Below are 27,737 nucleotides of genomic sequence, written 5' to 3' on the forward strand. Positions count from 1 at the left end.
TTTCCTTATTTTTGGGAGAGATATTCTGAGGAGATCCTGAGGAGAAAATAAAGTCAATATTTATATAGTAAGTTGCACGAGGCAGTTGTTAAACCATCACTCATCGATCATGTGAAACTCCAGAAAAACCACAAGCGTTGGAGGTCACGGCAGTATCCTATATTTTGGCTTAACAAAAAATAGGTCGGAGACGAGTGGTTTTGTTATTTTTAACTAATATCAATGAATCCAATACAATACACAATATGAGTAAATATAATCATATAATATATTACCTTTATCGTAACTGAATTATAAATATAACGCACTTAAGTTTTAAGTGCCGATTTTGAAGCCTTATCTATATAGTCTTGATCTATTTAGGGATCCTTTACTGAACCTACATAATTTCAACGGTATCCACGAATCATTTCTAATACTATAATTAGTTGCACGATCACGGAAAATACGATATTTAAAACAATTACTTACAATGTTGCCTCAAAAAACGTTTTAGATATTTGTGTCATTGACATCATAAACTCGTGTTCAATATAAATACCTGTATTATAATTAAAACGAGATAAATATAGCTCGATCTTATAAATATAATACTTAAAATTTATATCATTGTAATTATCGGTAATATACTACGCTGTATTTAGAACGCTAATACACAACGACTTGTTTATAGAGATTTTACGATTTATATACGAATATAAAGATTATGACTATCTAGTATGAAGCAGATTTGAAGCAGTTACATTTATGAGTGTGAAAGTTTTCATTACAGTTAATATTGTCATGTCCTGTTATTAAGTTGCGTACTACAAAAGATAATTGTCACCGCCTTTCGTCCGAGCGTGTTCTCGTAGCGATAACATTTTAATGACTCATTCCGCATCATTATTTTAAAATCAATCAGAACGAATATACAAACAATGAGGCCGCAGCGCACATCTGTTATCAATAAATATATTAGCTGAGTAAATAATTAATTATGATTAAAGGGTAAAGGTCTGCGCGTGCCGTGAATTACTTACGACGCTATCAAACGCGCAGTCGTTAGCCGACGCTCGTATTTGCAACGTGACTAACGTTGTTTGAATGAGAAATCATCGATTTAAATCTTTCGTGCAAGCGGGACGTAACCGCAGAGTGATCGGCCATGAGGTGGTTCAAAAAGTTGTTCCAAGGAAAGTCCGTGAAGCAGTCTGAGATTAAATCCTGCAAAACTCAGCCTTCGTTGAGAAAAATTAGCTCGAAAGAAAATAAGAAGAAACTACCCGAAGTACAGAATGCTCCGGAGCTGGTTACCGAAGGAATATATGCGTTGACGACGATAAGGAATTTTCGTTGTGATTCTATAAACGAATACGTTTTCGAAAGTGAATGGGTGTTTGTGTCTCGTGAAAAAATTATGGAGCCGAGATTCCAACAGCATCTGACTAGAACCGATAACTTAACTAATTTGTGTAAAAAGTTAGCGGAAAGGAGTGGTCACAAGAAAAAGGCTATGGTCACAGTTAAGCCACCAGCTTGCCACTGCAATGATCTCAATACTGAAGAAAACGGTGAAACAAATGATTTTTATGAAAATCCCTTTCAAAGAATATTGAAGGCTGTTGTTAATGTGTGGAAACGTTTTTTTGGTAGAATTAAAAAGTGTTTATTTAAAATAAAACGTGAATCTTCTGTTGTTGAAGAACAACATTCGGATATCACGAATTCGTATCTGTGTAGGTAATGATTCTTTCCATTTTATACAAGTCAATAAATTACATCTTCACATTATTTTAATCTAGATATGATAACTAAACGAAATTAATTATGTTCGGTTCAGTAATATTTATAAGCAAATTATTCCGTAGCAGTAGTAAAATTAAGTAATATAAGTCATTGCTGGGTACAGCAGACCGATAAGAAAACTTGGACTTTATTCCAACACGTTACTCCGATTCGGCTTGATTGTCACGCACGGCTGTGATACACGATCAGAATTTCTCCGACACATGAAACATACATGTATCATGTGTGAGAATTTCTTCTTCGCGATGTATTTCTTCGCCATGAACTAAAGTTGCTAGTCTGGGTTTGATCCCACCATCTTCGGATATATTCACATAAACATAAAAAAATATTAATTTTATGGAAGAAAAACGGATACTAGAAATTTTGATCAGCATCGATACAGAAGTCTGTCTGCCTAAGTACCCGTCAAATGTTAAACATGATAATGTCACCCAACATGATTTCAGCCATAGTGGAAAATCTTAAGGGTCTTGACAACTTTGCAGAGCATACTATATTTCAGTGATAGTTGCAGTATAAGTGTGCCAGTACAGTTTCACAGTCTCCCTCACTCTCATAATCCGATGGGATTGCAAATCAAACATAATTGGAAAAAGTTCAGCCGCTGAAATAAAGGTCTAACGTGATTTCCAATGCATAGTACTGTACGCACATCCATCTTCCAGATTTCGAACTGTTACTATATAAATTTAAAGTTTTTGAAAACCCACAATAATTTTTCATCATCAAATGATACTTACTGAAAAATGTTTGATTACTGTTGACCCCTGTTGATTAAGGAGTATGTAGGTCCCCCTGTAGGTCTACAGCAACCAGTTGTTAAATATGTTTGCATTGTCTTGTTGGAGCAGCAGCGGGTCGGGTCCGCGCGCTGCGCGGCGGGCGCTCGACGCGGGGCGCCGGCGCAGCGCTCCGGGCGTACGCGCTGCACCTCGCGCAGGACAAGAGTACAACGTTCGCACAGAATGTTGATAACTTCATCGCCTGCACGTTGGACTCCAAAGAAACTTGCCCTCAGGTATTAAATATAAAATACTCTAGTAAAATGGAGCTGAGATGGCTCAGTGGCTAAAACACGTGCATCTTAACCGATGATTGCGGGTTCAAACCCAGGCAAGCACCGCTGATTCATGTGCTTAATTTGTCTTTATAATTCATCTCGTGCTCAGCGGTGAAGGAAAACATCGTGAGGAAACCTGCATGTGAGAAATTTCATAGAAATTCTGCCACATGTGCATTCCACCAACCCGCATTCGAACAGCGTGGTGGAATATGTTCCAAACCCTATCCTTAATGGGAGAGGAGGCCTTATCTCAGCAGTGGGAAATTTACAGGCTGTTACTTTTACTTTACTTTACTTTACTTTACTAGTAAAATGATATGATTAGTAATAATCGCTCAGAAACTATTATTTTAATTTCTATATTGAATATTTCCAATTATTATATTATATATACAAGTGTCCTTTTTTAATTTTCTTTTTGAGTAGTTATATTATTATTCCTTTAATATTATTATCATATTTGTAGTATTAGTAGTAGTAAATAGTAATTCAAAATCAATGATAGTTTTCAATTACCTGCATCTAATTAGCCACTTAATTAGTGATTTCAATTACATTTACGGTTCTAAGTAATACATTTATATTAGACGAAGATTATTATTATAATCTACAAAATAATATAGAGAATGGAATGCAAGGAATTCTTGTGATAAGAAACTAATTAGAAATTTATTGAGGATATATTAATTAAACGCAAAAAATTTCGAAAATAAAATAAAAACTAGATGTGAAAAAGCTTTATTGATAAAGCCATCATAGCTATTAAGAGAGGAAATAAATTACTTACAGTATGTCGAAACATTTAAAGTAAAGATTTAAAAAAGTACCGTTAACCGCAATAAAAGCAATTTTATTTAAAAAAAAATCGTTAAGTAACGTCGTTTAGACACGATCTCAGCACGTAAGTAACACGTGGCTGCTAGTGTAATGAGATCATTCATGTTACAATTACTTATCTTAGTAGCCCTAATCAAAGGGCAAATATGCATGCACGTGCAGCGATCGAGACAAATACAGATAATATAAGTACGTTCGGAAACCTGATAATTTCATAGTACTCTATTTATTTTATGCATTAAATTTATACTATTCAATTAATGTATACTTTATTATAACTTTTATGGCATTGCAGATAATGATGCGCAATATGAGGCAATTTATGTCGGGAATGAAGAATTATCTCGTGAAACACGGTGAGAGGGAGTTTGAAAAGGAGGTAGAGAAAGAAAGACTTAAGGTGAGATTTCATAGTAGCTTTTATGATATTCCATAAATAAATAAATAAATATAAATATGAGACAACATCACATACATTACTCAGATCCCAATGTAAGTAGCTGAAGCACTTGTGTTATAGAAATCAGAAGTAACGACGGTACCACAAACACCCAGACCCAAGACAACATAGAAAACTAATGGTAATCTACATCGACTCAGCCGGGAATCGAACCCGGGACCTCAGAGTGGCGTACCCATGAAAACCGGTGTTCACACCACTCGACCACGGAGGTCGTCAAGTCCATAATTTATTGCATTTTACCGAGAGAACTGTGACAAGAACATCTATTCCATAAGTAGTCAAAAACATCACTATATATGTAAATGTGAAAGTAGCTCTGTCTGTCTGGCTCTAGTTCACGACCAAACCGCTAAACTGAATTTGACGAAATTTGGTATGAAGCAAACTTGAAATCCAAAAAACGACATAGTTTACTTTTTTTGCCTGACACATAACAACAAACACCTTAAAAGGCGAGCGAAGCCACGGGTGACTACTAGTTTAAAATCAAACTAATGTGTTAAAAGAAAATCCAAATTCGTTATAAGTAATTTACATGACCAAATTTGCTTTTAGTTGAAACCGACTGAATTCCTGAACTTGGACGCGATATTGGAGGGCGTGATGCACAGACTGGTAGTTCGTCCGCTGCGGTCAAAGCTTTACACTTTACTCGCTTCGTGGCACTCCGCGGATGTGCGGCAGCTGCATTCGGCTATTGAAAGAGCGCAACACGCAACGCCTCTGCAGTTAGGAATTAAGGTAAGGGACTCGCATTTTTTAGTTTTATTTGGCTTGATATGATTGTATTACGTAACAAAAAAAATTAGTACCTAAAATCGAATAATTTATTTCTTAAAAATATTCATATATATTATAGTCATCAATTTGAGTGAAATTTTGGGAATATACAACTAATTGAAAAAAAATTGACAGGAATCCACAAAGATACCATCATCAGCAGTCTTAGCGGTCATCTCAAAACATTTCCTGAAGATGCAGGAAGCTGATTCTCCGTTAGACAAACTTGAAAACCTTCTGGCGGCTATATCAGTCATGTTTAATGCGGTGATTATATTTTTACCAATTAAAGAGTTACATTTTTTGCATTGGTGAATACCAAAATAATCTTAAGAGTTGATATTTTACTAATAATTAAGTTGATTTACTCAATTGTAAACCGGGATACAGTTATTAAAGTTTTGCCATAGAATAACTATGGGCGTTCTTATACAAATTCAACATTACAACAACAACAACAACAACAACAGCCTGTAAATTCCCACTGCTGGGCTAAAGGCCTCCTCTCCCTTTAAGGAGAAGGTTTGGAACATATTCCACCACGCTGTTCCAATGCGGGTTGGTGGAATACACATGTGGCAGAATTTCTATGAAATTTTCACATGCAGGTTTCCTCACGATGTTTTCCTTCACCGCTGAGCACGAGATGAATTATAAAGACAAATTAAGCACATGAATCAGCGGTGCTTGCCTGGATTTGAACCCGCAATCATCGGTTAAGATGCACGCGTTCTAACCACTGGGCCATCTCGACTCTTCAACATTAGGTGTGATTCAAATAATAAAAAAATAGTTAACAATATCGAATGCTTCCAAAATATTTCAGATCCGCGGTGAGCGAACGCTCGGTGCGGATGACTTGCTTCCCGTTCTCGCGTGGACGGTCGCGCGCTGTCGGCTAGTGTGCGCTGAGCTGGAGGCGGAGTTAATGGCGGGCTTGCTGCCGGCCGCCCTGCTCGCCGGCGAGGGGGGCTATTACCTCACGGCCCTGTTCTCCGCCGTCGCGGTGCTCAAGAGACTGGCGCCGGACACCGGACCGGACAGTACCACTCCTGTAAGTTGACAGATACTATAATATCACAGGAATAAAATGGTCAGTAGAATTATATATATATCGAATTGAATGTTATTAAACTAGACTTGGTGAGATGGCCCAGTGGTTACAACGCGTGCATCTCAACCGATGATTGCGGGTTTAAACTCAGGCCAGCACCGTTGAATATTCATGTGCTTAGTTTGTGTTTATAATACATCTCGCGCTCGGCGGTGATGGAAAACAACGTAAGGAAATCTGAATGTATCTAATTTCACAAAAATCCTTCTGCGTGTGTATTTCACCAACCCGCATTGGAAAAGCGTTCTTCTCCTCAAAAGGAGAGGAGGCCTAAGCCTGCGGTGACTAGTATCTCGTAGTAAGGCGTGTGTGTGCGTGTGTGCGTGTGCAGTGGCGGCGCGGCTCGGCGGAGAGCGCGTGACTAGTATCTCGTAGTAAGGCGTGTGTGTGCGTGCGTGCGTGTGCAGTGGCGGCGCGGGTCGGCGGAGAGCGCGTGACTAGTATCTCGTAGTAAGGCGTGTGTGTGTGTGCGTGTGCAGTGGCGGCGCGGCTCGGCGGAGAGCGCGTGACTAGTATCTCGTAGTAAGGCGTGTGTGTGCGTGTGCAGTGGCGGCGCGGGTCGGCGGAGAGCGCGCGCGAGGGCTGCGGCGTGGCCGTGGTGCGCGTGGCGCTGCCGGACGAGTGCCGCGGCTCCATCCGGCGCGTGGCGCTGCCGTGCCGGCCGGGCGCGCGCGCGCGCGACCTCTGCCGCGCGCTGGCGCACGCCGCGCACATCACCAACCCGCAGGACTACGCGCTCTTCGCGCTGCACGACGGACAGGGTGAGCGCCCTCTACACTTACTCATTGAGACTAAATTTTGATTATATTAGCAAATCCTATCAGACAGAATCGTTTGAAAATTGAATATTTCGGGAAGGAGTACAATCGATTTATTTTTTAATTAATTAATTGTAACTTAATTTGATACTAAATAATTAGAAGAGAAAGATTCTTCTACCCCTTCTATACTATTCGATTAATATGATTTATTGATTTTTATCAATAAAAAAATGATAGTTACAACCTATATTATGTTATTGTTTAATAGGGAATTATTGAACACAACACTTTTAAATGATGCAAATGGGTCTAAAATTATAAAATCCTTTAATTTCCAGACAGACTTTTAAAACCCGATTTTTTTTTAATTTTAACAATATATAAACCACAAACAATAGTTGGTAATAAATGTATTTCTTTTACAGAAACAATGTTGAACGAAAATGATTGCCCACAAGAGGTAATGTCGGAGAAAAGTGGACAAAACTTCATACTTGCTTACAAGAGGATAGACGCCAAGATCGCGTGGCCTCAGCAGGCGCTGCTCTCTTATCCGTAAATGACCCTCTCACTAGCGTCGTACGCGGAAATCTCACTCATTGGAAACGGATAAGGTGCGCAACAAATAATAATAACAAAAGTTACGGACGCTTGTAAATGGTGAAGTCGAAAGGATTGTCGACGTGCTCATTACCAACAAATATATTATAATTGACTCTGGAAAATATATTTTTGTCATCTAATAGTGATATTTTCTACGATATTAGCCAACTGTATCTACCGTTATTGTAGTCTCGTATAAGTACATTGCGCCTAGGCAGTATTTTTCAAGCCTTGCTATCGCTTCTCGTATTCGCGTACTAATTAACGTCTTTTCCATGTAGCTTTTTTACCCCATTAGTGTTTAACATTTTATATACTTCGACTGAATAATCATGATCCTCTCAAATGTTTTTTTACATTTGTATTACGCGTGTTTTAAGTTAGTTCGTGTGGTGTATGTTTTATATTAAGTTTTTTTTTTATTTTATAATTAACTTAAACCGACGATCGTTACCTTAAAAAGGTAACCTTTCATTCGGGTGTATGTATGTATATGTTCCTAAATTACAAAATGTACACTGAAAAAACTCACCAAATTGTTGTTTTTAGTTTTTAGTATATCTGAAAGGTTTTCTAGTTCTAAATTTCATTTGAACGTCTATTCTAACTTTTATAAACGCTAACTTGTTTATTGAACTGTGATGTAATTTGTATTAGTAACGTAAGTTTGTATTAATTTTGTATATTCGTAGAGGATTTTCTTAATATAATTTATTTATGTATAGCTTAAGGAAGTGTACGGATCAGGGGAATGATGAATAAATTTTGGCACAGAATAATATCACTTAGTTAAAACTATTAACTTCTTTAATTGACTTTGAATTAATATGGTTTTAAGAAAAATAACAAAAGTCAAGTAAAATATTTAACAACAAAAACAACCATCAGAATGTTTTAAAAACGCCATAGATATAAAAATTATAGAGCTAACATTTATTCATCAATTAATATATTCAGATATGGTGGCATTTTATTTTTAAAACAATAACATTTTTAAAGTCATAAACATAAAATGATAACTTTATTAAATATCGTATTTTATTACATGAATCAAATCAAAATTCGTCGGTAACAAAAACCGTATGAAAGGCAATGGTAGCTACTTTATTACACCCGTCACATAATAATCTCAGATTTATTTGAAATTGTGCATACGAAAAGTCTTTAAAATAAAAATTGTTAAGGCCTAAATATAACTAAATTGAAAAAAGTCTACAAAATTTCCTGATATTACATTTTTTGTTTGGACCTTAGCTTTACTATTCGTATAGTATTTTAATGTTTTAGAACTCGAAATCGTGATTAATGATACACGTGGTAATTATAAAAATGTTATCGTAGTATTTAAAATCAAAGAGATTACTTTCCAGTAAAAAAATATTTTCTTCATGACAAAGAATTACATTAACCTATAAATAAATTAGTATATCATGTGAAAAATTTCTTAGCCGTTTAATCCTTTATAATAAAATTTGTTTATTTCATTAATTTTGATTTGCAACCTACCTATTAAACTCAATTATATTTTGTCTTAGTCATTTCAAAGATAAGTGTAATATGAAAAAAAGAGACAGATATATATATTTAATATGGTACTTAATATACATATTCGCTTACTACCTTTTATTTTATAGGAAATATATGCACTAGTTTCTATTATTAATGGTATTCTATACAAAAATACGTAAATACAGCTTAACATTTTACTTCATATACATATACAATTATCTAATTAATACATCGGTTTTTTAATAAATAATGTCGATGCCACATATCTGAATATCTAACAAAATACACAGTATTACAGCGAAATGTCTATGACGTAACAACAGAAACTTATTTCATAATAAATGCAACCTTTTTGCTGAGATTTTAAATTGGAAACAAAAAAAATGTCTGTTATCAATTCGTCGTAATACTGTGTTAAGTACGATTTTGTATTTATTGCAGTCTTGTATTTTAAGGTTAGCTAACACGTATATTGTGTTTTGATAACAATTTCAGTCATTTGTGAAAAATAAAAACAATTTTTACCAAACAATAAAATTGCATTTTACTTTTATATTCTAACAAAAGGACATATTTACACTTCTTTGGTTAATCTTAATAATACAAATACATATGTACACAGACCATTGTTGGACTGGCCATATAGGTAAAGTGACCTTTGCCTGCTAGGCCCCAACCTGTCTAGAGACCCTACCTACTCTCTGGTTTACATATAAAATGATTTATACATGTTTTGAAAAATGAAACGAAAAAATTAGAACTTTTTTTTTTCGAGTCTTTGTTTTTCGAGCTCATAGCGCTCAAAAATATTTTTGTTCATATTTTTTATAGAACAGCAAGTATCTAGTAAAGTCGCCATAACAACAAAACTATGTGGACTAAAAAAGCGAAAGAAATATATAAATCGATAAGAGAGATATATAATACAAAAGTTATTGCTCTGAATATTACTAGATTATAATCTTATCATTTAAATTAAAAAAAAAAAACATAAAATATTTATGATATTTTTTAATTACGAAATTTCTTGTATACAAATTTCAAACACGTGACGTCGTATTGAAAACATAAATATTTGAATAGCAATATACATAAATTCACATGGAGTTTAGTAATGTTTAATCAATACAAGTTTAAGTAATTGAAGGGTTCTCATGGCAACATAAGCCTAAATGTACATGAACATAATGTACGGTGTTACTTAATGGGGATAAATAGAAATCGTATAATTTCATATTTAAAATGCAAGTAAATTATCCTAAAAAACTGCCTCCAACATCTTGGGATACGGTACACCTTAATTATCCAGTACAAAAATTCCCTGAAACCGGAATTTCAAGTGAAACATTAGGAAGACGATGGAGACCTCCACCGGATATATTAAAGGCACTTGTAAGTAATTCTAAAAAGTATTGCATATTATTATGCCATATTATAGGATATTTAAATTGAACAATATGTATAATACGGAGTACTGACAAGATGGCCCAATGTTCAAGATTGCAGGTTCAAATTCTTAGCCCAGCAGTGGCAGACGCATAACATTAGCCATTATTAGTTTAGGAGTTTAAGTAAGTGTACGTACTCCGTTATCTTGTTGCCATATAATTTTTTCTATTTAGACGAAACACTACTTTTTTCCGAACAAAATGCTCGAGAATGACTAATGATCAAAACATACTATTCATATAATATATTATAGTAAATATTAGTCAGCACATGATGCAGGCGTTGACTGAACACGTGTTGAACAAATAGCCTACTAAATACACTAAGATTTATGAACAAAATCAAATATGGTAATCAAATAGCAGTGATTCTCGCCATCGTTTTGTAGAAATAACAAATATAAACAAGTGCTCAGAAGTAACAACTCGTAAAAATATCGTGTTCATGACACGTGTAAACACTTATGTGTGCGTATGTGTTTCATTTAACAGAGATCACCAGGTGATGGAATATATGAATACAGCAGAGACTGCGATGTAACACATGATCTGTTTCGCACACAAACAAACCTGGACTATGGATACAAAATACCTGAAGCGTGTAGATTTAACAAGCATACTTCTTGCAATGAAAACTTTTTTATTTACCCACCTAGTAAGCAGGTAACAGTACTATTATTTACTTAGATCACAGATTTATAAACTGTCTCAATAGAAGCACTTATATTGTTTCAACTTTACGTTTACGCCAAGAGAAACTTATGTTTTTAATTTTATATAAATAGCCGGTCAACTAATTCTTACATCGCCAATACGCTATCAACTTTGAGAACTAAGATGTTATGTCCCTTGTGCCAGTAGTTATACTGGCTCATTCACCCTTCAAACCAAAAACATAATATTAGTATTGTTGTTCGTACCTACCCAGAATTACTTGCGTAAAACCCGTTGCGTAAATTTTTGAGTTGGAATTCTTTTATTATATGTATATACTATGTTTAATTATAATATTATTCCAAGCTTTCATAACAACGCTCAATAACTTAAGTTTATTTCCGTTAAGAAACTCACCGTAAATTAAATTAGTATAGCCAAAAGTTTTCTAACGAAAATCTTATAATTTATTTACTAATAATTAAACACTGAAAACCTTAGTCTTTAAGTTATTTAAATAGTTTTTTATATTGAATTCAATTAAATCATATAGACTAGGTATATGAAATTATACTTAAAAATTATATAATTGATTAATATTATAAATAACACAAAATATATAAAATAGCTCGCAGATAGAATACCGGCTCAAAAAGTACATGGAACGACGGAGATGAAACGTTCATATACGGAACCCACAATACCGTGTAGATTGGTTACCGACAAGGACCAATACAAGCATCCCGCTTCCTTGCCGCTCGAAATGGTAAAAGGCGATTATAAAATATATTTTAATAATATCATTTTACTACATCAGTAGTTTTCTTATCACAAAATCGTGCTAACGATTTTTAAATATTATTGAAATTTAAAATCCATAGCGTTCGATACCAAAATAATTTAACACGAACTATAAAATTTATCGCATTATATACCTTTATGTAATTATAATAAACATATTATATCGATACTTTTTCAGTCGAGAGTTGAACCCTTTCGTAAAGATATCGAGCCGCTGGATACAACATACGATGGTTTCGAAAAATATTTAGATCCTTATTTGACAACTAATAGATTACATCATAGACCGTTTACATCTGATGTATTGAACAGGTCATCGAACTCGAAGGATATTCTTACGTATTATATTTTTTCAAATACTCCTTGGGTAAGTAAACTTAAGTATAACGTATGACGTATGAGAATGTATGACGTCAATTGCTTCATTGAGTGCATTTTATTGATTCCGAGTACAAACTTTACAAATAGTGAAAATTAATGTTTATTATTTTTAAATCATGTACAAATATAGTAATACTCTCCTGAGCACTTTCATGTCTGGACATGAATACATGAATTTTATAACCAATAAAATGAGATGGCTTGAAAAAGGGACATCTTCAAACAATATAAGACCTAGAACACCACACTACACCAGACCAACGATAAAGAACGATGTAATAGTAAAACGTATTTATAAGAAATAACAAAATACACTTTTAGGTGCGTTCACCAAAACCGAATATCGAAGAGTGGCAACTTCCGCTCAGTAAACCTAAACCCCTTTTCGATAAAGAAAAATTTAAAGATGAATTTCGTGAAATTAGAACTCACAATAAGTCAAACTGGGTACCCAGGTAAGACTTTAAAAATTCTAATTTTAATAATTAGTTTTGTACTATAATTAAAGTAAGAAAATATATATTATTCGCAGGACATTTTGTACCGAAGCAAGAGATAACTATACACAACAAAACTCTCGACCCGAATCGCGAATACATAACTACGAAGAGGAAGTCAGATCTGAATATCAACGTTCGATCGCAAATTTAGAAACGTGCACGCAACACGAACAATCTGCTATGAAATATTTAAATACAACTGAAAGCTCTCACATCGGTTCTAAAAAGCCGATATGTTCAGTAATAGACCAATACTTTGAAAAGAATAAAAAAATAGCTATGAAAGGAAATATAATATAAATAATCAAACATATTGTCGACGATGTTACGATGAATGTTTTCGAGTTTTCGATTAGATCACACTTTTGACATGAGATGGATGGTGTACCGTTATGACCTATTTTATCTATAGCCATTCCTAAGGGTCACTAGCTAACTGAAGAGAATATTTTATAATGCCAAATGAGTGCACAAAGTATAAGCCCTATTTACTCACACTTTTAATCAGACGGAGGGTGCGGGAAACCCCTCCAAAAACGAAAAATGTTGAGGCGCAGGACAAACTATTTATCGAAAAGTGACAGAAGGCGCATTAACTTTTTTTAGTCAAAGCCTTTATCTTAATCTGAATCTAAAGCCTTAAAAACTATAGCTAATTACAAATATAATATGTATCCGTCTCATAATATTTCGTAACAATTTTTTGCATTAAATGTACAGACAGAAACGAGATGAACGCGTGAACGAACGATTGGTCGGCTGTTGTTACAGGATCTTGTTAAGGTACCCAATTGGACAACGCTTTTTGTCGTACGTTATCAATTGTTTCCGGTATATAACTGCCGTTTGTAGTGCATAAATCCGCAAGTGCGTCGCTTCCTCGCATACAAGACATTATAAAATCTATTCTACCTATTTGAAAAAGGTAATATATTCTAACCTTTATTAATGAATTAAGTCATTGTTTATTTGGTTTATGATTAAAATCCGATTCGAGTGCAAAATGTTTATTACGAACCTTTTTGTTTCGTATTAAAAATGAAGATTCTCTTTTTTTCGTTATCATTATCATTCAGAAAATAGAAACTCACTGCTGGACATAAGCTTTTTTCAAAGTGCACTATAGCTTCATCCAAAGCCATAAGGTCGTGCTACTACTGTTTTCGGGCCACCAATCTACCTAGCCGAGGTGTGATGTACTGTGTGTGTTGCTGGTCTCTTGTCTCAAACTCGACTGCGCTATTGGTCATAAATCTTTTGATAATCGTGATCAGGCAACATTTCAGGCTGAAACTTTAACACTGACCATTGTGGAAGCTCCAGTTCTTCTACTGATAAATTCCGTACAAACAAATGCTAAATTGTCTAGCGAGTCAAGTTGTGAAAAGTCTTATAGGCAATTTATATATGTGCATCATTTCACAATTGTTTTCATCTAGTTAATTTTTAAAAATTTAAGTTGAACGCTGACATAGTGATCGACAAAAAAATCTCGGAGTTATCGTTGAATTGTATTGAAATAAAATTACAAAAAGGGAAATGTTTTTTATGTTTTTTTGTCCTGTATAGTCATTTGTATCATTATAAAAACTGTTTTTGGTTAAATGTCAATAAAATGTCATAAAGAAATGTTTACATAATTCATCCGTGACAACAATATGTATACAAAAAATAGATGGAAATAATTTATTTTTTCATAGTAATAGGTTTGGTGTCGTTTATAATATACCTTATACAGCCTTATTGGCTTTTAATTATATCTGTTGCGTTTATATACGCGCTGTACACTCAAATTGGAATGATTTTCTGAAAATAATTAAGCCTTATACCATTTTTACAAGTAAGTGAAATAATTTATGAATATAAGGGAATAAATGTAAATATTGTTAAATTCTAATTTATCTCGTGAAATATTCTGTACATTTGACTTACAATTAAACTGAAATTAACTTGTTGAAAATTCATTGTTGTTGTGTACGACAATGACGTTCATTGTAATGAGTTTCTTATGATTCATAACCATTTGAGCGTTTACAATTTCGTGAGTTAAATTATATCTTACAGTATTTACAATTTTATGATGACAACACATACATATATGATATAAATGTTGAAAATTTTCTGTTACCTTATAACTTATTCGAAAAGAGAATACCTGCTTAGCTTTACTTCATATAGTTTGTTAAATGATGATTCAAAAGAGCTTTTAAAAGCCTATTTAAATAAAATAGATATATTTTTATTTTAAATGTATTTAATTAACTTAATTATTTATATTAAATTTGAAGATAAGTCGCCAGGTCACGTATTGATCTATTTCTGTCATCGAATGATATAAAAGTTTTGAAGCATTTTATATTTTCCGACGATTATATTATAATACTATAATAGTATAAAAGTTATAGCGTATGTAATTTTTATTGCAATTATTTACATTTACATTAACTCAAATATATAGTGATGTATGATCAGACGGAGTAACCAGCTGCGTTCTCGCAACAACTAGCATAGTAATTGAACCATTCACACGTGTTTGCACAATTGAAAATATATAATTTAGGTACGTCGCCGTCGCGTTGTAACTTATGTTTAATAAATATATTTTGTGATAAACAACATCTTTATTTTTATGTTAAAAATGGTGCACCTAAAATTACAGTTTTTAATGTTACTCATTATTTTGGAGAGTCTTACTTTAGCGGGACCACAAAAGGTAAGTCTAAATTTAAATTTACTTTCTTAATAATGAAGAAGCATTTTTTAATTATTTATTAATACATTTATTATACGTTATTATAGCTATTAAATTTTCACACGCAATTAATTTTGCCTTTAAAAACAGAATCACGACTGGCTTATGCAGTTAAACATATAAGGCCTGTGTGTACTCTTTTAAGCGAACGTTCGGTAATTTTTAATTCAACTAGAATCATTATTGAATATTTAAGAAGAAAATATATCTTTACGTTTTTTTTTTACTTTTTTTATCAGATGACAAGCTAAAGGGAAAATGTTATCAAACTAATGCTGTCTTAAATTTTCGCGATGATTACACATTTAAATAAAACTATTTATAACGGATGAATCGCGTATATTAATTATTTTTAAACATCCCGACGTTTCGAGCACTTTGCAGTGTTCGTCACCGTCACAGAGTCTGCCCGTGACCACGAACACTGCAAAGTGCTCGAAACGTCGGGATGTTTAAAAATAATTAATATACGCGATTCATCCGTTATAAATAGTTTTATTTAAATGTTATCAAACTATAAATAGAATGTTTTATTTATTATAAAAAATATATATATTATATTCATATGAAGTCGTACAGGTTTGTATAAGAACTATTGTCAGTAATTATCCGCACGGGCACTTGTAATAATCGCCGTGACGGAACCACTAGAGTAAAAATGAATACGTTTACCCAAATTTACCATGAAGGTTTGCAATTTTAAACATACTAAATTTTGAGTGACGGTGCATTAACTTTAGGACCATAACGAGTCTTGGGTGTCTTTACTATCTGAAGGATTTCTACTCTGACAAGCAAGGTTGCCAATTGGATTTCTAAACATGTCACGCCATAAGTTTGAAACGAAATTACCGCTTTCATTCATCGCATTTATTAACTTTTGAAATATGTTATAGAAGGATCTTATGAGAAGAAAACTTAAGAAAAATGTTACGTTTGTTTGTCGCATTAGTTAACACGGGATTGTTAATTGGGATTGTGAGCCAAATGTTTATTTTATTTGTAACTCGAACAAAATATACTACCTATATGAGTTTGTTAATAGAGGATATTAAGAAATCATAAAAGATATATTTTTTAATTATTATTTATTCCAGTTCGAATTGAATATTTATACTTAAGACAGGATTACGTCACGCCCGGTCCATACCATTATATTATAGTTATTACAAAATATATAATTATAAATATAATTATTTTATTTTCTTACTCTATCTAACTGTACATGTAATAATGTAAAACTAAGAAAAGCTTGTCTTCGTAAAGTCAACATAAAAATATGTATTACATCTAAATTAATCTGTATGGATAGGAAAATAAATAGCCATGTCAGTTATCAATGAAATAAATACCTAGCCTTTGTTTTAACAAAATACGTAACATATGAATCAATGCCGAAATATATCATGCAGTCCCGTAGGCGAGGTCGTCATATGTATAAAGTAGAGCAGTAAAAGTTGTCCTGGTTTAACCACTAATAACGTTTATTGGCCAGACAACACATGCATATGTCACCGAGATATTACAAGAACCGTTAGTTCATAATATATCTAGACAGAATGTAAATCAGAACGGAGCGTATAATCTATACTCGTTATAAATGCGAAACTAACACTGTGATCTGTTGCCACAGACTACTGAATCGATTTTGATGTAATTTTATTTAAAGCTAAATTAAAGTACAAGGAAGGACAAACTTTTGAAATGCGAGCGAAACCGCGAGCGACTTCTAGTGTATAATAAAACGCATACATAATGCATGCATTATCGACGGCTTATAATCTTAAAGATTAGGTTAGTGTGTTAATTATTAAAAAGAAATGTATCCGTTATAATAATATTCAAAACATCTGCACTGTTTAAAAGTAAATTCAAAAGCTAACGGTCCTTACAATTATCCGTTAACATATGATATTTAATACATATAATGTGATAAAAATGAAAAGTTTATCACGTTAAACAAACAACGACTTTCACTCAATAAACATCCCAATTTACATGTACAATATATGTTTAATATACATATAATAACCAATAAAGGAATTATATACATTTTACTAATATAATAACATTACTAATAATAAAAATAATATGAAACAAGTGAAAGTTAATTTATCAACCGACTTCAAAAAGGAGGAGGTTATCAATTCGTCTGTATTTTTTTTTTATTAGTATGATTAATTATATTAGTCATAAAGATTATTAGTATCTTCCCTTATGTATTTAATTAATCAACTAACAGTTTTTCTAAAGGAGAGTGTTCTATACTATATTAATTGTATTTTACTTTTCAGATACACTTATCAGTTTACTATGAAAGCAAGTGTCCTGACAGCAAATCGTTCATCTTAAAGCAATTAATGCCAGCTTTTCATCTGCTGCATGATCATTTAAGGCTAAACTTGATTCCGTTTGGCAAAGCCAGGGTAATTAAACATGTTATCATTTGAATTATAAGATTTAATTACGCGATTCCTTTAGCAGAGGTTATAAATATATATGTATCATTACAACTTACATATAACAGCTAAATAAGAGTAATACTAAAAATGATAAATAAAATAAAGTATCTAGCATTTTTTGCATGGTTTTGTCCTGAATATTTATCAATAATTATGTTTCTCAATTATCAAGGTATATCTCAGCATCAGATAAACAAATACTTTGATTGTTTTCACTTAGTTTAGAGATTTGATTCTGGATGACCAGTGAGGTTAAGTTTTTTGTCGTATTAGAAAAACAAGGAGACATTCCTTTTTTGTTTTCTGTTGGGTGGTGATATGATAGTTGGTGTCGCTGCTTATAAAATATTATAAAAATGAATATACGACAATCAGATATCGGTTTTTTTAACCAAACAATCTTGCCGGATTGCCGTCGTATAGATATATTTTTTAAGATATACTTTGTAAGATGGCCCAGTGGTTAGAACGCGTGTATCTTAACCGATGATTTCGGCTTCAAGCCCAGACAAGCACCACTATATATATGTGCTTAATTTGTGTTTATAATTCTTCTCGTGCTTGGCGGTGAAGGAAAAAATCGTGAGGAAACCTGTATGTGTCTTATCTATTCATCGAAATTCAGCCACATGTGCGTTCCACCAACCCGCATTGGAACAGAGTGGTGGAATATGATCCAAACCTTCTCCTTAATGGGAGAGGAGGCCTTATCCCAGCAGTGGGAAATTTACCAGGCTGTTGCTTTTTTTTACTTTGTAATGTTAAGTTAATACTTGACTTAATGTTCAATTATAATCACGATAATGTCCAGCGATGTTAACTATCCTATATTTAACAAATCTTCAATGATTTATTGTAATTAATCAGTCTTTGTACCCACAGCTGGAAACAAAATAAATAAATAAGGCTATTACTCAATATTAAATTTTCCTAATGTGAAACATTTCAGAGCATTAACTACGGGGATGGAGGGTTCGAATGTCAGCATGGTTCAGCGGAATGTTTAGGCAACATGGTACAGGACTGCAGCTTGCATCAGATGAAGGGTCAAAGCGACAAAAAGAAATTGGCCTATGTTGTATGTGAAATGCACACCGAGGCTGCTTCACAGGGTCGATTTGATGTACGCTACTATCTAATATTTTATAAACTATATTATACGTTTAGTTGATTTTTATACAATTTTAGGAAAGAGGATTATGTATTAATACATTTTTTTTGCCAATACACCTGGTAATGTCTCTTTTTTTAAATAGTGAGAAATTATTTCTTTACAATCATAGACAATAATTGAACGTGAGATTATAAACACTTGCCTATTTTTTTACAACTTATAGAAACTCTGTAACTGTGTCTATTAGAAATGAAACGATTGTGTGTGAAATTATTGAAAAAGTATGTGAATCTTAGTGATGTTTATGTATTATATGTTACGTTTACTAATTGTATATTTAATTGAAAAAATATATATATATATATATAAATTAAATGTATATATACATTGTATATACCTACATTTTTATTTGTTCGTCACATAACTTATATATGTTTTAATTAATTTTAATTATAAATAAGTTCTTTATCGTTCTTTTAGTGCGTAGAAAGATCAAATCTGTCAACTGAATATGTGGAAAAGTGTGTGACGTCAGGTGAAGGAACAATATTGCAGCTCGAATCCGAATACTACACTAGTTTAGTAAAGCCGAAGTTTGTTCCAACCGTGACAATTAATGGAGTAAGTAATGGTTATGATACCTAATATCAAATAATAATATATAAAAATAACACTTATACATAATCCGTTAAGAAAATTATTATATTTATATAAAAGGAAATATTTTAACATTATGTAACAAATTTCATAAACAGTAAATGTATTTTAACGTAGATATATTTATTTATATTAATAAATACGGAGGCCTGATGATAAGTACCTACTCACCGATGCCCATAGACATTCTCGCTGCAAGAAATAAATTGTGTTAGGAACTACCCCTGTCCCTTTCTGGACTGTCCCTTTTTTATAGTATAGGTTGGCGGACGAGCATATGGGTAAGTGGTCATCATCACCCATAGACAATGACGCTGTAGAAATATTAACTATTCCTTCCATCGTCAATGTGCCACCAACCTTGAGAACTAAGACGCTATGTCCCTTGTGCCCGTAGTTACACTGGCTCATTGACCCTTCAAACCGGAACACTACAATAGTGAGTACTGTTATTTGGCGGTAGAATAACTGATGAGTGGGTGGTAACTACCCAGACGGGCTTGCACAAAGCCCTACCACGAAGTATAGACCCTTGGACTTTTAGTTACACTATGTAGCTCATACTACTTCAAAACCGGAACACAACAATAATAGGTATTGATTTTAAGCCAAGCCGGCGTTGAGATGGACCAGTGGTTAGAACGCGTACATCTTAACCGTTGATTGTGGGCTCTTGTGCTTATTTTGTGTTTATAATTCATCTCGTGCTCGCCGGTGAAAGAAAACACCTGCATCCGAATTTCAACGAAATTCTGCCACTTTTGAGTCCACATTGGAGCAGTGTGGTGGAGTATGCTCCAAACCTTCTCCTCAATAGAAAGGGAGGCCTTAGCACAGCAGTGGAAAATTTACAGGCTATTGTTGTTGTCGTTTTCTACTTTTTAGTTATGTACGATTGTATGTTGTTAGATTGTTCGTAGCGATGATAACTAGATTAATGGGATATACCAGACATGGGCTATCGAAACACACTAAAACCTCAATCAAAATAATAAATAAACATTTTTTACGTTCCAGGAATTCAACCAAGAGATTCAAGACTACGCTCAAGTAGACCTCATCGGCACCCTCTGCTCCCTACTCATTGATTCTCAACCATGCGCGCGATATTACAACTATATTGCTTTGAACAACCTCATGAATATAAGTCCTAGGAATACACATTGAAATAAATTGCAGATCATAATATAATTTCGTTAATTTATTAAAGACGAATATTACAAGAATGTTTGTTTGTACGTAGGACGTAATCACCGGAACTAATGATCCAATACTTAAAAAAATATTGAAGGCTAAATATATTTATATCATATTATTTTTCTTATCAATAAACTGCAACCGCTCGAAACCGGGCGAGGTTTTGTTTTGTGAATCTTTTCAAAAAATAAATTGTATGGAATGACTTCTACATTATATTTAGACAAATTTTAGGATATATTGACTATTTATAAAAAACTACTGCTATTGAAATATTGAATTAAATTGAGGAACTTAAATAAAAATACTCATTTGTTATTTTTTTTATTTATTTGAATTAATTACACTGGCAATATATATAAAATTATGTATAGACTCAAGATGGCAAATTATCCATTATCCAATTGTAATAGTGAGCTATGTTAGTGTACACGCTGGGTACTCCCTCGCTTCCGCAGTTTTCTGAACCAAAAGACACTATGCCGACCTGAAATAAGAAAAGTTCATTACTTTATGATAAAGGCAGGCTGACGGGCAAATAGCCTGAAATAGGAATACCTGATGGAAGTGTTCACTACCCACAGACACTGATACTATAAGAAATATTAACCGTTATAATATACATCTCCAATCCGCCACCAACTCTGGGAACTATATATGTTTTGTCCCGTGTACAGTACACTAGTTCACTGAACCTTTTCAACCGGAAAACAATTATATTAAGTATTAGTGTTTCGTAGTAGAATATCGAATGGGTGGTACCTACCCAGATGTGCTTGCATAAAGCCCTACCAACAAACTAGAATGGTGAAAATTGTAAATCCCTTATATAAAAAATTCTTATGTCTCTTTCCATAGTGTTGAATTTCTTCCATAAAATTACAAAGTATGCATATATATTATAATATTTCATTACGTGTATAAAATATTATTCTCCTCAAAAGGGAGAACAGGCCTTAATCAATCGGGATATAAAATGCTTATAAATACACTTACAGCTAGATGTAAAGTTCGTATTATATTTATATGAATATTTTTTAAGAATATACATACTTGAAAATGTTGACCATCTCTCTTGAGTAACAGGGGCGCTCCGCCGAACCCTGAACAAGCGTCTTTCCCTTCTTCTCCTCCCGCACACAGCTGGCCCTCGTGAATGGGGACCGATTCACCAAAAATACGCTCACACGTCTCTAAAGGTACGAGAGGTACATCCAATTGTTGTTGGCGCCCGATCTAAAACCGACAAAAATACGATTAATAAATGTTAACAAACTGCATCTTTATAAAGGTAAAATTTTCTTTGTACTCAATCGATTGCTCTCCAAATACCTATTATAAAATTGTCACTATATTTATGTCATTAACTACTACTTAGAGGAAGAGGTACGGCCCACACGTAAACAAAAGACTTCAGTTTATTTAATTATAAGACGGCCCAGTGGTTAGAACGCGCGCATCTTAACCAATGATTGCGGGTTTTAACCCAGGCAAGCACCACTAGGAAAGAAGCACACTAAGGAAAACATCTTGAGGAAACCTGCATGTGTCTAATTTCATCTAAATTCTGCCACATGTGCATTCCACCAACCCGCATTGGAACAGCGTGGTGGAATATGTTCGAAACCCTCCATTCACTAGCAGTGGGAAATTTACAGGTTGTTACTTTATTTATTTTTATTACTTTTTGCGTAATATTTTGTATATACCCTGTATCTTTAGGCTAAGTAATTTTGCCAGTTCAATCTTTTTATTAGCGAGTATCTTCATACATTTAATATTATTTGCCTTTCCTCAAGTATTATATACAGGCACTAATATAATATATAATTAAAATACATAACACATATTGATATTTATCGTATTATTTAGATTGAATAAAAATGAAACTGTTTGATCTTAGATTTTAATACAAATACATTATATATACTTATAGATAATAATGATCCACCGTTAAGTGATGAAAATAATAATTCGTTATATGACGTCAAATTATATAACATCAAATAGTACCTATATAAATATTTTTCAAATTTCTTATTTCTTATAAATTGATACCTATATAATATAATGTATATTACTAGTATAGTACGACACAAATTAGATGTAGCATCGAAAAATGGAATTGAATGAAAATAAAACCGATCACTGCTGATTTACACAACCAATAGAAATAGCTCCCTATCGCGCCATTCGACGCTATTCGTCGCTATAGATTCGCGCTTCAGACAAAGCAAGTGCATGTAAATCAACGCGTCAAATTGACGAATATATTAGGTTATATGATATTACAAGTTATTACGTTTGTGCAAAGATCATATTCGCATGAGAAATAAATATTGATAATTTGGGATAGCGTACTCAATTCGGATGTGATCGGTTTTACGAATTTTGCCGATGCGACATCTAAGTTGTGTCGTACTATACATAAATAATCAAACCAAATCGTACCAAGTTGTTTTGTCCTGACAGTTTTCCCCAGCCGACCAGCGAAGCGCGTTCGTTGATCACTATTTCCGGCTTATCATTCAAACAGATCGGTGCGGCTGTCACTGAAATAAAAGCACAACAAATTAGTGTCAAGATTCGTTATCAGCTAACATAATAAGCTAACCTTGTACAAGGACAAACCTCAAATCAAGCACCACTATACTTACACATACTATACAATGTCATATTCAATAATTTGCTTTATGTGTATGTTTTAATATAGTATACATTTATAAAATCATAAATGCAATAAGTGTGATACGATGCGAATCGAAAACGATCTTCATATCTACAAACCCTGGTCTAATCGTACGTCCTATGATTGATCATATGAGTTCTTTCAATTATTTTACGTAGATGATGTTGCTGATGTAGTTTAAAATTTCTGGGACTAATAGATAAAATCGCAACAAGTGTGAACAGCATTATTTTAATAGAATGTTTTTTTTTAATTTATTTTATGTGTGTGTAATATTGACAGCATATTATATTTATGGAGCACACTTGTATGCACAAGCGATCCCAAGTCATCCTAACATATTTTGTTATTGTGTTTGGGTAGTGGGACACTCAGGCAGGAGTACTATATTCTCACCATCCCACTTAGCAGTGAGTTAAATATGAGTTGAGAATGATTTTAGTGTATTGTCAAAGAGAAACTCCAATTTTATTTTCATGTTATTTAGAGCTGTTTTAAGATCTACGGACTTAAATAATTATAGATCCAAAAGTTCTATAAAAACTTACCAGAGTATTTGATCTCGTCCTTCAATATTATCATTGCGATATCATGTCTGAATATCTTTTGCTCATATCCAGGATGCACAGAGACACTCTCCACCTTAATCGCCTGAGTTGCTGGGGCGCAGAAGTATTCGTTACAATCAGGACTTCGGCTTATATCCCATTCGCCAATGACAACAGTTGACCTTTCGACAATTAAAATAATGAAATAAAGAAACAGTCTAGTGTTCTAATTGTTGATTATACTTGAAGTGTAATGTTCTTACAGCTTATATCCTTCTGGTTTGGCTAAAGCGCAATGCGCAGCAGTTAGGACAACGCGTTTAGCTATAATAGAACCGCTGCAAGCAAATCGTACGTTTCCAGTGTCTTTATCTGAAAATTGATTTAAAAAATATATTTTCATAATTATTACATAATAAAATGATCTCCCCGTGTCCTATAAATAGTAATTTATAAATTGTCGATTACTTTTTTATAAAAAAAAACGTTACGATACATAACAAAAAAACTTGTAAAATAATGTAATATTTAAGAGGTAATTAGTTAAACTTACTAAGATGTATTAATGTAAGATTTTGATACTGTGGTCAGTCTCAACAGCGATTAACTAATCATGCAAAATATATGCTCGAGTGCAATCTCTATTCCCTCACTATTGTAATCTGTTGAGACGGAAATCCAACACAACTAAACACATATCGGTGCTTTCCGCGTAAACATTACCAACCAAACTTCTGGCTGCTCTGATTATCTTTACAAAAACCTAATAGATTTTGTTCAGCAATAATTTAGCCAGCACTTCGATCTTTGCAGCAGTTACTCACTTGTAAATCCAATTCTTGCAACCCAAGGATGAGCACCGATTCCACTCTCGACACCGTTCACCATACTCTTGCCGCATTCGCGCGTGCCCGGCGCGTACACATGGGCGCAGTCACAAGACGGACAACACACGTAATCTTCATTGTTCATATTACCGCAGGTCAAAGAATTGAGTCGATGAAAGTACCTTCAACAAAAACAACAGTCTGTAAATTTCCCACTGCTGGGCTAAAGTCTCCTCTTCCTTATGAGAAGGTTTGGAACATATTAAACTTTGCTGTTCTAATGCGGGTTGGTGAAATGCACATGTGGCAGAATTTCTGTGAAATTAGACACATGCAGGTTTCCTCACGATATTTTCCTTCACCGCCGAGTACAAGAAGACTTTTACACATAAATTAAGCACTTGTATATTCAGTGGTGCCTGGATTTGAACCCGCGATTATCGGTTAAGATGCACGCGTTCTAACCACTGGGCCATCTCGGCTCCTTAGTACCTTATAAAATACAAAATACTGTTGTAGGATATTCGATATAGTATACTACTACTATATTATATTTTATTTTTAACATTTGTGACGACTACAATGTATGACTAATTTACCTGTCCGAAGAAAAACATGAAAAGTCCAACAGATCTTCTAACAATGGACACGCGCTAATTGGTACGCAGGACATATTGACCGGACATCGACTCTGTAAGGACAATGAAATGAAAACATAAGTGTATTATTCCTGAACTCACCCAATTTATTTGATTACACTTAACTATATTACTACTGGTAAAAAAAAACTTACGTGTGATAAAGTATTTTCGGCGCGTGGGTTCATATCAATGCTTAGAGATACAGCTGCAAAATTAAAATGAGTTATAAGTAGAATGAGTTATATTTACTATTCCACAATCATTTTATATGAGTAATTATATTATTATATAATCTTGTTTATACTTATGAAAAATACTAAAAAAAAACTGACTTTAGAAGAAAAACCTCTCATTTAGGTTTTAATATTTTACGCTATAAACTAAAATAATGTTATAACAAAATAATTTCCTAAATTTGAAAGGCGTATTAAACAAAGATACCATAGATTATTTTAAAATATAAAATGTTTAATATTATGATTTAAGGTATGTTTTCAAAATGTCATCTGTAGACACCAAGATATCTTTGTATATAGATTGCATATAGACAAAGCACTGATGAATCGTAGAGATTTGTTAATTGAAAGAAGAATTAAAAAAAAAAACATTTTGTAGAGACCATTTAGAGTCACATCCTAATTTTATAATCATATATATTATTATGAAAAATAATTCAAAAAAAGAATTGATTTAATGAAGTTAATGGCAGAAAAATAAGATCGGCCATCAATATCGCATGTGTGATTATGGTTGTAATTTCGTATAGCCCTGAAATCGACCACAATAGAAATTATAACATCGAGGTTGCCGTAACGATTATGTGTATTTGATGCACATGATTACTGATATAACGATTCAAAGCTGTTACATATGAAACATTCAAAAATAATAGATTAAAATCTTCATCATTTTATTGACATTACGTTCAATACACATTATTATTTTAATTGTAAACAAAAAATATCTTCATTTATAACTTTATTAAAAAAAATTAATTAGTGAGGTATTTGAGAATCTCCAAAGGAAAAATTTACCAGTTTATCAAAACCGGTAGCGTTTAGTAATATCAAAATACAAAAATTAAAAAATTTCAACTTCAATTTAGGACTTACGATTTTAAGAAACATAACAATACTATATATAATACACATTACGTACGTAGAGAAAAAAAATAATAATATAGGTATTAAATAAAATAATTAACATTTTTAACTTACATCCAAATTGCGCGTTAACTGTTAACTTAAAAATAAACACAAAAAATAATACTAGACGCACAGTCATTTTCACTAATTTAATCACAGTTCACATGTACATAGTTTAAATATTATTCACAGTTTTTTAAATTTTTGGAATTTTTGTTAGAAAATATATATTTTTAAGATGCAATTAATAATATGTTTGTCATTGTAGACCGATAGCATGATCACAACAGAAATGACACGGTACAAAGCCTCCGTTTCGATCTACGTGATACAGGCATGGTAAACAATTTGATACGTTAAAAATTAAACATTATATAAATCCATAGTAAATTTGGAATGACATTTAATAAAATATAAATTATATGAACTTTATAATTTCTTCGATCATTTAAGATCATCATGGGAGATTTATCTTTACAAATAAATAAACAAACAAGACATATACAACAATACAACAACAATAATTTGTGCAATTTTGAAATATATATAATTTAATTTTTATTATTAATAATAATAATATTTATTCCATAACAAATATTAAATGAAGTCACGTTATTGTTTCATTATTTTTTATTCTAAAAAAATTGTAACACTTAACAAACATTGTTAAGTGTTACAATTATTAATAGACTGTATCCAAATTTCGTTTCTATAAATATATATTAAGATCTTATAAAATAATATAATCGTTACAAATCGTTTGCGATCTCTGAACTGTGAATCACCGCTATACACTGCTTTAGATTTATTAAGCGAATATTAACCATCATTCTGTATCATCATGCACAACGATTTATTTCGCTGTTTTTAAAACGAAACTCAAGAACATTATTATAATTTGAAAAGTTTTTTATTACCTGTAAAATTTTGACCGCCATTCATGACTCTAAAATATTAACTTATTGTATTTAAAATAAAACTGGTTTTATCCGCATTTATT

At 32.8% G+C, this 27,737-nt stretch overlaps 4 protein-coding genes across 4 annotated transcripts in view; 3 read left to right on the top strand and 1 right to left on the bottom strand.

Annotated features, from left to right (window-relative positions):
• Positions 1–9,452, top strand: part of LOC124535505 (protein sprint) — a 113,639-nt gene extending 104,187 nt beyond the window's left edge. The window contains exons 18-24 of the mRNA XM_047111710.1: positions 2,643–2,809; positions 3,987–4,091; positions 4,710–4,895; positions 5,070–5,201; positions 5,761–5,988; positions 6,596–6,809; positions 7,235–9,452. Coding sequence (XP_046967666.1) covers positions 2,643–2,809; positions 3,987–4,091; positions 4,710–4,895; positions 5,070–5,201; positions 5,761–5,988; positions 6,596–6,809; positions 7,235–7,368 — 1,166 coding nt within the window. The 3' untranslated portion in view covers positions 7,369–9,452. The remainder of the gene's footprint in view (positions 1–2,642; positions 2,810–3,986; positions 4,092–4,709; positions 4,896–5,069; positions 5,202–5,760; positions 5,989–6,595; positions 6,810–7,234) is intronic.
• A 2,232-nt stretch (positions 9,453–11,684) lies between these two features.
• LOC124535901 lies at positions 11,685–13,255 on the top strand. Its single transcript, XM_047112303.1, has 5 exons — positions 11,685–11,789; positions 12,003–12,191; positions 12,527–12,660; positions 12,738–12,981; positions 13,214–13,255. Exons 1-5 carry the CDS (start codon positions 11,697–11,699, stop codon positions 13,253–13,255), a joined length of 702 nt encoding a protein of 233 aa, XP_046968259.1. The 5' UTR covers positions 11,685–11,696.
• A 1,920-nt stretch (positions 13,256–15,175) lies between these two features.
• On the top strand, positions 15,176–21,205 carry LOC124535864 (gamma-interferon-inducible lysosomal thiol reductase-like). The gene is made up of 5 exons (XM_047112259.1): positions 15,176–15,418; positions 17,752–17,883; positions 18,869–19,042; positions 19,514–19,654; positions 20,708–21,205. Exons 1-5 carry the CDS (start codon positions 15,335–15,337, stop codon positions 20,855–20,857), a joined length of 681 nt encoding a protein of 226 aa, XP_046968215.1. The 5' UTR covers positions 15,176–15,334; the 3' UTR covers positions 20,858–21,205.
• Positions 21,202–27,012, bottom strand: LOC124535863 (CLIP domain-containing serine protease 14D-like). The gene is made up of 9 exons (XM_047112258.1): positions 26,810–27,012; positions 25,745–25,797; positions 25,551–25,642; positions 24,949–25,133; positions 24,388–24,496; positions 24,125–24,306; positions 23,339–23,439; positions 21,941–22,123; positions 21,202–21,374 (listed from the first exon to the last, which is right to left on the bottom strand). Exons 1-9 carry the CDS (start codon positions 26,874–26,876, stop codon positions 21,264–21,266), a joined length of 1,083 nt encoding a protein of 360 aa, XP_046968214.1. The 5' UTR covers positions 26,877–27,012; the 3' UTR covers positions 21,202–21,263.
• Between the last annotated feature and the right edge of the window lie 725 nt (positions 27,013–27,737).

The sequence above is a fragment of the Vanessa cardui genome, chromosome 15 (assembly GCF_905220365.1).
Source record: "Vanessa cardui chromosome 15, ilVanCard2.1, whole genome shotgun sequence".
In the NCBI taxonomy this organism is placed as follows: Eukaryota; Metazoa; Arthropoda; class Insecta; order Lepidoptera; family Nymphalidae; genus Vanessa; species Vanessa cardui.

Bases quoted from the DNA above. Each gene is read 5' to 3' on its own strand.
- LOC124535901 (XM_047112303.1), top strand. From the start codon at position 11,697: ATGAAACGTTCATATACGGAACCCACAATACCGTGTAGATTGGTTACC. The intron at 12,661-12,737 runs GTAAGACTTTAA...TATTATTCGCAG, and splicing joins AAGTCAAACTGGGTACCCAG to GACATTTTGTACCGAAGCAA. The intron at 12,982-13,213 runs GCTATGAAAGGA...ACTTTTAATCAG, and splicing joins TTGAAAAGAATAAAAAAATA to ACGGAGGGTGCGGGAAACCC.
- LOC124535864 (XM_047112259.1), top strand. From the start codon at position 15,335: ATGTTAAAAATGGTGCACCTAAAATTACAGTTTTTAATGTTACTCATT. The intron at 17,884-18,868 runs GTAATTAAACAT...GAAACATTTCAG, and splicing joins TTCCGTTTGGCAAAGCCAGG to AGCATTAACTACGGGGATGG. The intron at 19,655-20,707 runs GTAAGTAATGGT...TTTACGTTCCAG, and splicing joins CAACCGTGACAATTAATGGA to GAATTCAACCAAGAGATTCA.
- LOC124535863 (XM_047112258.1), bottom strand. From the start codon at position 26,876: ATGACTGTGCGTCTAGTATTATTTTTTGTGTTTATTTTTAAGTTAACA. The intron at 25,798-26,809 runs GTAAGTTAAAAA...TTAATTTTGCAG, and splicing joins AGTTAACGCGCAATTTGGAT to CTGTATCTCTAAGCATTGAT. The intron at 21,375-21,940 runs GTATGTATATTC...TTCTTATTTCAG, and splicing joins GAGATGGTCAACATTTTCAA to GTCGGCATAGTGTCTTTTGG.